The 9,845-nt window shown below is 46.7% G+C and overlaps 1 protein-coding gene across 1 annotated transcript; it reads left to right on the top strand.

The window, feature by feature from the left end:
* Window positions 1-2,034: 2,034 nt before the first annotated feature.
* LOC310789695 (highly divergent homeobox-like) lies at window positions 2,035-9,703 on the top strand. Its single transcript, XM_083651353.1, has 10 exons — window positions 2,035-2,162; window positions 2,568-2,714; window positions 2,985-4,298; window positions 4,738-4,794; window positions 4,948-5,094; window positions 7,033-7,231; window positions 7,319-7,398; window positions 8,546-8,632; window positions 8,950-9,072; window positions 9,215-9,703. The coding sequence occupies exons 1-10, from the start codon at window positions 2,064-2,066 to the stop codon at window positions 9,482-9,484; spliced, it is 2,523 nt and encodes an 840-aa protein (XP_083507479.1). The 5' UTR covers window positions 2,035-2,063; the 3' UTR covers window positions 9,485-9,703.
* The last annotated feature ends 142 nt before the right edge of the window (window positions 9,704-9,845 follow it).

Raw genomic sequence — 9,845 nt, 5'->3', positions numbered from 1 at the left:
GCTAAAGTTGATCAGGCTTCCATGGCTGTGACCTCCCTCCTCCTGTTCCTCCCAGCCATCTCCTCAACAAAGTCAATGGTGGGCGGGACCACGGTGCTCAGTTTTCAACCGGCTGCGAATGTCACAGCCATGATCTTGAGCTCTCATTGGCTCCTGTCTGCAGACACGTCACAATCATGATTAGAATTGATGATCGGACGTTCTGATTTCATTGTCTAGCAAAGGGGACTGGTGAAGAAATCTGCTGAATTCGAGCGTTCGTCTGATTTTGACATCAAAAAGGGTACGTACGAAAGTGATTTCACTTTTCGTGCCACGACGTGTCGACCTGTTTTTGTTCGTATTCGTTAGAGACCGGGGTCAGCGAGCCTAGTGACCATGCCAGGGTCGGCAAATCAGAGGTTTGAAGGAAAAGTTTAGCTGCAGCTATCCATTGGGGAAGCTATGCTAATGCTAACATGCTAGCAGATATGGCCGCCCGGGCCTGCAAGCTACTGTAATGTAGGCTGTCTGTGTGGTGGCCATTGTTGTGATACAGCGCTTACCGGTTTGTTTACTGTCTGCCTCTCACTGCCGTAAAGTTAAGGCATGCGTTTCCTCTGTGCTATTTCTATTTCTGAATCTCCAAGCTGTTACCCTGGTGGCGTAACCTTGCTGAAATGACGTAGCCACTTTTTGTTCACCAATTCGCTTCGTAGTGTTTCCATAATTTGACTGGCCATGCGCAGTCAGCCTGCCAAAATAATAAGCCTCCTTGATGCTTATTGGCTCCCAACATTCCCGTATGTGACATTGTTTTTGATCAAAGCCTCTAGTGTTAATACGAACTACATTTCAAACTTGTCCACCGCCGTTTCAAGCGATCTGTAACCGCATTTACTTTATATTTACTCACAGCTCTGTCTTTCTGTCTTGACTCTTGCTTTCTCCAACTCGGTTTGGTGGCAAAACTTGTAACGTTATGTCGTATTAACACTTGGCCTCAGTCACTTGCTCATTGTTTTAAACAATATATTACCGGTATGTCAACAAGTCGGATATTTATCTTTGGGTGTCTTTTTTTATTTTATTTTTTTACATTTCCATACACGTTTGTGATTATGTTGAATTGTGGCTATGGCTGATTTCTGCTCTCATGAGAAGCCTTCGTCTCACTGTGGAAGCCTGTCCTAATAGTTTACTTGACTAGACTAACTTTATATGTTTAGGGAGTAGGCTACTCAAAACTAGCTGGAGGATGTTGAACTGCTTTGCATTTATTATTAGCCCGCTGGCTGTCAAAAGAGCCGTACAAATATTAGATTTTATAAAACTAGTCATATGATTTTGACACGTCAGAAATTGTTGTTAAGAAACATTTCCATATTAGTTTTTTCCATATTAAAATCTATTGGATTGGATCACAATAATTTGTTACCTAATACTAGCTTGATACAGTCATTTTGATATTGATGTTACACAGTAAGTAAGCTGACACAATGATGCATTTGTCATATTACTTTTTTCATTTCACATTCACAATATAGACTATTACATGATAATGTATTGTCATTTAGCTATAAACAGTGTGCCAAAACTGTGATTTGCTTCTGAATTTCTGGAAGCATTTCACCCCTGTGGTATTGTTTATAGAAATGTGCTGCTCACAGTCACAGTTAGCTGGATTGGTGAGTTTGGTCATGTCCAGCCTTAAAACACCATGTCACCCCGACAGGGTGCTATGAGCACTGAGCCAGGATGTGTACCACCAACATTGCGCTAACCTAGAAGAGCAGAGGTTTTGCTCTGCCAGCATGGATGCCCCCTTCCCCTCCAGCAGCACCATGGATGCCTCCTTCCCCTCCAGCAGCACCATGGATGCCCCCTTCCCCTCCAGCAGGACCATGGATGCCCCCTCCCCCACCAGCAGGACCATGGATGCCCCCTTCCCCTCCAGCAGGACCATGGATGCCCCCTCCCCCACCAGCAGGACCATGGATGCCCCCTTCCCCTCCAGCAGGACCATGGATGCCCCCTTCCCCTCCAGCAGGACCATGGATGCCCCCTTCCCCTCCAGCAGCACCATGGATGCCCCCTTCCCCTCCAGCAGGACCATGGATGCCCCCTTCCCCTCCAGCAGCACCATGGATGCATGGCCAGGGGGACGTGGCCTCCTGCAGACCGTGAGTATAAAAAGTTGCATTCCAGAATGAGATGGCTACCATTTGAAAAAGTGACACTGGCTGACAAAATGATTGCTGGTGTAAAAGCAAAGCACTTGCGTTGCTGTTATAAGTACATGTCATCTTAGTTGCAGTTTTGAGGTTTTTCAAATATTGATACATGAATTTCAGATAGCAAAATAATATAAAGGGTTTTGGAATTTAATCGTCTGCAAAAACATCTCCAAAAAGACATTGCAGAAGAGTCATGAAGTGATCGGGTCACAGTGAATGCTTGTATTATTAAAGCTAAAACTGATCTCTACAGCTGTATATCATTCTGTCAGTGGGATCTGATTGCTAGTGGGTTCTTATAGTGTATGGTTTGTGGGGTCCTTGGCTTTATCCATGTGGTTTTCCCCTCAGATGAACCTGCGCTCAGTGTTCACAGTTGAACAGCAGAGGGTCCTGGAGCGTTACTATGATAACGGAATGACCAACCAGAGCAAGGCCTGCTTCCAGCTAATACTGCAATGTGCTCAGGAGACTAAACTGGACTTCAGCGTGGTCCGGGTAGGGTCATAAACTGTGTGTGTGTGTGTGCGTGCGCATGTGTGTCTTTGCGGAGCGAGAGAGAGCTCTTCCCTAACATTTGTCTTGCACCATTCTGTTTTTTACGAGGGGCGCTCATGTGATGCTGCAGTGAATGAGGAGATTGAGATCGAGTCCGCTGTGCTTTCTTCCTTGGAAATTCTGCTAGTGCAAATTCATGTGTTATTATCTCTATTATCTCTGAGTGTTTTCATAGTGATGTTACTGATCCCATTGCTCCTTTCCTTACAGACATGGGTTGGCAACAAAAGACGTAAGATAGCCTCAAAGGTAGACCAGAATGGAGGCATGTCTCATTCCTTCTCCAGTCATGGACTACCTGGGGGACTTCTGTCCAACCACACAATGGCTGGAGGGGCTCTGTCCAATCATCGCCTAGCGGGAGGGGCTCTGTCCAATCATAGCCTAGCAGGAGGGGCTCTGTCCAACCATAGCCTAGCACGAGGGGCTCTGGTAGCGGGAGCCATGCTAACGGCTGAAATGGCTGCAGCTCGGAAAATCCAGAATCGCGCGCACCTTCTCCCTCCATCCTCGTCCTTCCCTTCTTCCTCGTCTTCCTCGTCCTCTCCCTCTTCTTCCTCTCCCCTCAGCAGTGGGCACAACAACAACAACAACAATGACGTCATACTGACAGGGATCTACTCTCTGAACAATGCCCATCGTTCCCGACCAAGACTCGCACCCCTCCCATCTCACTCCTCAGACCCTGAGCTGTCTGCACACGCTCACTCATCTCTTCTTAACCAGTCACTACACGGCAGGGACAGCTCAAGCTCCTCCCCTCTCCTCTCCAAGCTGGCCTTGCTCCCTCGGAAGCCCCCATGCCTCACCACTCCCTCAGGAGCCTCATCCCTCACCTCTCCCCCAGGGCCCTCATCCCTCACCTCCCCCTCAGGGCCCTCAGTCTACACTGTAGCAAGTAAAGGGAGTTTCTCCCTCGGAGGGGCAGGAGCAAGGGCAGGGGTGGTACCTCACAGCTGGGCTAGGCAGTATGGCGCATTGCAAGCTCGCCCTTGGTCCTCTTCCTCCCAATCCCAGACTCAGCCTCAGCCCCGACCTCACTCGAACACCCAACCTCAACCGGCGCCTGCCCCACCGAAGCCTCGGGTCTCCCTTCCGATCCAGAGCTCTGCTCCTCCCCCTGTCCAAACGCCGCGCATCCAGCAAGTCTTCACCCTGTCCGAAAAGCCACACGTGGATGTACTAAGGCCAGGACTTAGCTCTACTGGGATAGGGCAGGCGTGTCACGGGCGAGTGCCACACCCTCTGGACACCGGTCACTACTTCTCCATCGCCATGGAAACGGCAGACGAAGAAGACGAGTGGCAAAGGGAGGAGGAATTGGCAAACATGGCCGCTCAGACCCACATCCACCGGGAGCAGATGTCAGCCAGTCCGTCCGGGGTTGAATTGTCTGTGGTGAGAGGAAGCTACACCCCCCCTATGACTAGCTCCAGACCTGCACCGCTTCACAGCAACACAGCTCTCCAGGGCAGCTACTCCCTCACAACACAGACCTCACTCACAGGGGAAGCCAGCTCACAGGTAGGCCAGGTCCTGTTGTTGTTGTTGCCAGTGTCCTTGAAGTGAATTCAGACCAGTGTAGGAGATTAGCCAGGGGCAAGAGCAGAAGTGTCCAAAGAAATCTCAGAATGCACCTAAAAACCATGATCGAGGGCAAACACTGCCCCCAAGATTTCAATAATTAGATTTTCATTCAATTCATTTAACTTCCATTCAGCACATGCAAGCTGATTTTCAGAAGACGACGAAGAACACACTCACACAAACTGCGCTGTTGGTCACTAGTTTTAGCAACTTTATGCACTAATTATTTTTATTTTTTTAATTGCCCCCAACATTTTGTAGATGACCCCATTTTTTTTAGACGGTGGGGGCAAAAGTTGCCCCCCAAATATTTTTTAAATTTCCTACACTGATTCAGATGCTTACTGTACCTGGCTGTCTCTGTCTTTGTGTGCAGACTTTGCTCAGTGTGTCTGCTGCCCCCTGGGTCGTCAGCAACTCCAGGAAGAGAACAGTAAGTGCTGATAACTGATTAGTCCACCCCCAACACACGGTATTGAACATCTGAACGAGGAGCAAAGACATTCAAAGTAACAGGTTTCTGTAGGGTTATTACACATTCACTCTGCTGTTGGACTGTGTTGAGCAGAGATGTGTCTGTGCTCAGCTGCAGGATCGGACCCAGTTCAGCGATGGGGATCTCATCCAGCTGAAACGCTACTGGGAGCGAGGCATGACCAGCCTGGGTTCTGTCTGCAGGGAGAAAATCACTGCCGCAGCCAACCAGCTCAACGTAGACACTGAGATAGTCAAGGTAACCACCCCGGCCCCCGGTGTTAGTCACAAAAAGTCTGAAAAGTCTCAAATTACGGTAAGGTAAGGCCTTGGCCACACTGATCCGTCAGAAAATGGACAGAACGGATAGACGGATAGGTTTTATGTCTGTTGCATGTACAAGTAACCTACTTGTACAGCAGGTGGCGGTAAGCACCTTGAAGGTGTCAGCGACCCGCCTATAAACCGAGAGAAGAAGAAAGCTGGCGTCAGCTAGCTATTAGCTCTGTGCGCTACGTTACTTATGTGGCAATCAAATGCCACTGAATGACCAGATTAGATGGTGAAATCAGACGGTGACACTGACTATCACGTTGTACAACAGCGGGATGGTGTACACAGCATTAATTATAGCCTCCTTCACCGCCTCGGCCGCCATCTTCTTTGAAAAGTTGAAACAAATCTCGGAATGCCTCCTCTCGAGACCTCGACTCTGATTGGCTAAACGGACAGTGACTATCCGACCATCCGATACGTCCATCCAGAAAAAGTTCATCCCTCTTCAACTCTCTGTCCATCAAACCGTATGCAAATTTTCTGGATACGTACGCTTCTGAGTGCTCCACGGACAGTCGGACAGCTGTCATTGAAAATGAATGGAAGTGAACAGAGAAATGAACGCACACGGACAGACACCACGGATCAGTGTGGCCAAGGCCTTAGTGGCATAATTTCCAGGTATTTAAAACTCTGGGTAATGTACTGTATTTTCTGGAATAGCATAGCATTGTGAGATGTGTATTCCAATAAATTCTCTGGGGAGGCCAGTGAATATTACAAATGGGTTCGCAGGAAAAAATACCAGACTGTATTTTCCAACCCTTTTCACATATGTATTGCATTAGACGGTGGTTTTCAGCTGGCCACTTCTCTACAGCAAGCCCAAATGTAGCCGAAACCAGACTGTTTACCCCTTGAGAAATATTCTGAGCTAAAAAACAACAACTTTACAAACCAGGGAGGAGTCATTCTTTTTAGGTCACGCAGTGCTGCAACTTAGTTATAGGAAGCTGTAGAAAAGTAATGGAATTATACTTCAGGGCCACAGGGGTAATGTTGATGCGGAAAATACGGTCTGATACACACAAGACCCACTGTCATCTGACCATGACATTTGTTTGCGAAGGAGATGTTTGCGAAGGAGAATACTGTTCAGCTATAGAGGGATGATGACCTCTGACCAGACCTTTTGCCGAGCCACTATCAGGATACATTATGCTGAATACAAACAAACTGTTTCTATCATTCAGAAATGATGGTCGGGGAAAAAATGTGAAACTAATTTAGATTAGGGAAATGTCAAAGAACACTGACTCTCAGGTTCTCTGGTAGTATTAGTCCACTTGCATCCATGTCGGAGTCCCCAAAACACTTATTCCAGCGGGTTCTGAAAACCTGTGGGGGGGGGGGGTCGCTTCTGACTTGAGGGCTGCAGTTCTGTGTCCGACCCTGCACTCTGACCTCCCTGGAGGGAAATGACAGAGACTTTCCCGACGGGGAACAAACGATTATTACGTTATTATGTTTTATTATTAATAGAGACAATTGGTATTCGAGTCAAGGATTTGAGAATATTCCGTCCACAAAAGGGGGGAAGGTGTGATGACAAGGAAAGAAGATGTCATGGAAAGCTTTTAGAACGGCTCCACTGGTACTGTCTGAATCACACACACACACACACACACACACACACACACACACACACACACACACACACACACACACACACACACACACACACACACGCACGCACACAGTCTTTCATCACATTGAACATAATAGTCTGGTGGAAAATTGGCTGATAAAGGTAGATTTTTGTTATTTGTTATTTTTTTTACAGCAGACATCTTAAAAGCCAGTAACTTAAGTCACTACTTTGTCACTTAGCGCAGTATGTGTTGCTCTTTCTGATTGGCAGACATGGATCAGTAACCGACGAAGGAAGTACCGCCTGATGGGCATTAGAATCCCTCCACCTACAGGTGGGCCTGCTGTATTCACAACCTCATCCCCGGGAAACGAATCTCCATTGGCTCTTAGCCCCGAGGAGGAGGGGCTTAGAACGCCTGAGCCCGGAGATTACTTGAATGACGAGGAATCTCTCTGCTTGTCTGAAGGTGAGGGCAGTGATGCGTGCTGCATGCACACAAACCTCTGTATAGAAACGATGTATCATGGCATTCATCTGGTGTTCTCTCTCCTAGATGGCACCAATGACTCGTACCAGAGAGACGGAGAAGACGGAACGGATATGTGTAATGCTGCTCCATTGGTCAATAATGTGGTACTTGATTATTTCTTTGATATTACAGTACAACCCAATTACATTCAACCACTTTGGAATGGAGGCTGTCGGGGGTAATGTTCATACTGAAATAAAATGGACCAAGGCTCGTTCAGAATATAAGTAAATGCTTGTGCAGGCATGCATATTTTTGAGATTCCCTCTGCAGTCGAATTTTAAGATATACAGTATTGGCTACAACATTTCACCAATCGTCAAATCAAATAGTCCCCCCGACACATTTTCTCATTACTAGCGGAATATCCGTGCAGTGTATCGAGTGTAAATGTTGCGTTTTCTCTATGCAGAATGGTGATGGCCCTTGTGTGACCGCTGGAGGCTGCGCAGCCATTGCACAGCATCGCAAGTTTGAACATTGATCTGCGCAGCCGTCGCAAATTCGGTCCTAATTACCCGATTAAAAAATCTGACTCCGTTAGGTCACCCGCACGGGGTGCTCTTTACACTTCCTGAAAGATTCAGCGCGATCACATGTCAAATCAATGGCATAGCTGTGACCGAACATAATTTCTGCTCACTCACTCACACACACACACACACACACACACACACACACACACACACACACACACACACACAGAGACTTTGCATTATTGTTATAGGATGCCTAGTCACTTACATATTGAGTTGACACTACTACCCGGACGCCTAGTCCAATACATATTGTTTGAATGTTCAATTGGTGTGAGCCTTCTTATGTTTGTTTAGTTGACTATTCATTATTCATTGTCTCACTGCATAGTCAATGAGGCAGTGTTTAGTAAATTGTGTTGTGAGAGTCTGTTGCCTCCAATCCTGTTATTCAACATTTAATAGAATACACCAATATTTGGCAAATAATGTTTTAAATCAACATTGTGCAATGAGGAGAAGATATTTTATTCAACTACTGTATGTTTAGCAGACACAAGCTTAGCATAATCTCAAAAGCACAATATAAAAGGTACAAAATACTGACCGTCACCACTGTTGATCAACTTTTTTTTTTTTTTTTTTTTCCCAAAAAGGGTCACAGATTCCTTTGAGAAGCCATTTGTTGAATTCCCTTTTTCACTCTGCGTGTATCCAGTCACAATGATTTGATCTCACTAGCTGATGAATCACGTGGTGTGTGTTTTCTAAACAGAAGATCGAGATAATTGATGATGATGACGATGAGGGTGAAATCGTGGCTTCAGACATGGAGCAAATGCAGAGCCTGCTGGAATTCAAGGTGAACGCATGCGCACACACACACACACACACACACACACACACACACACACACACACACACACACACACACACACACACACACTATGACATATATTGCAGGACAGCACTTTGATGACTCTGCCTAAACTGGCTGCGGCAGTTATAATCCTCTTCTCAAATTGAACTGTTCATGCTTCACTGCTCTGCATGTAGGGTACTGTAAGTGCCTGGACTGAAGAGTCAGTGCGGCTAAATGAAAAGCATTGTGACTCACACAAAGAAGTCAAGCTCTGAATTTAGCTGAATATTTCGGATCTCTAAATCTTTCCATTTCAGCATGAGGAAGTGCAGTTCCTAGAGCAGGAGCTACAGAAGCAAAAACAGAAATACTACGAGCTTGAGACCTTCACTAAGAGCCTGCTCAGTGCTGTGAGGAACAACGACCTGGAGAAACAGCAGGTACAGTCACACAATCACATATATGCACCGACAAGAACCGTTCGAACGTCAGCTTGAGGTGAAATACAACAGTGTTTTTTTTCCATTGTACCAGCTACCAATTTCTAAAAGGAGTTCCCCCTTATTGTGTGCATGCTTGTAGGAAATCATGGCCAGTCTACCTCAGCCTGAAGACGAGGACTGGGACATGACTCCGGAGAGAGGAACCCAGCCTGCTACCATGTCAACAGAAACAAACTCTGACCACGACGAATCCTCGGCGATCGCCGCGGGCAATGAAGAACCCTTGCTAGTCCCAGAGAATGAAGATTTCCCACTGGTCACCATAAACGAAGACGGTTCAACAACCGAAATGGCCATGCCCTCTGCATCAGAGGAGCAACTGGAAGAAGCCGTTACAGAACAAGAGTGACTGTCTCGCATGACATCAACTCACACACGCACTCACACAGACGTTCCCACACTCCACAAGGAAGCAGGTATCGGACGAGTGGGACTCTTCCGTCTTACACACACATACACTCAGATAAACTCGTGCTCCACGCCCAGTGCCTGTGGATTGATGCTTCACTATGACTGTTGGGCTGACAATGCCTTTTTTACTGCATATCATTCGCCTTGCTCTGGTCTCGCCCCCAGAGAGAACAATAAACGACCTCTATCTAACTTATCCAGATGGCTGTGTGTTTCAATGACAAAGGAGATGACACTACTGTCCTTTTTTGAGCATTGCTGAGTGAGTGAGCATAAAGTTGGGTGGAAGCTGTCATACA

The sequence above is a fragment of the Poromitra crassiceps genome, assembly GCF_964638095.1.
Source record: "Poromitra crassiceps genome assembly, chromosome: 15".
NCBI lineage: Eukaryota > Metazoa > Chordata > Actinopteri > Beryciformes > Melamphaidae > Poromitra > Poromitra crassiceps.
The sequence above is the reverse complement of the archived record's forward strand: the minus strand, read 5'-3'. Positions and strand labels throughout refer to the sequence as shown.

Coding starts and splice junctions, on each gene's coding strand:
- LOC310789695 (XM_083651353.1), top strand. CDS start 2,064: ATGGATGCCCCCTTCCCCTCCAGCAGGACCATGGATGCCCCCTTCCCC. Junction 7,232..7,318: donor ATCTCTCTGCTTGTCTGAAG/GTGAGGGCAGTG, acceptor TCTCTCTCCTAG/ATGGCACCAATGACTCGTAC. Junction 8,633..8,949: donor AGAGCCTGCTGGAATTCAAG/GTGAACGCATGC, acceptor TTTCCATTTCAG/CATGAGGAAGTGCAGTTCCT.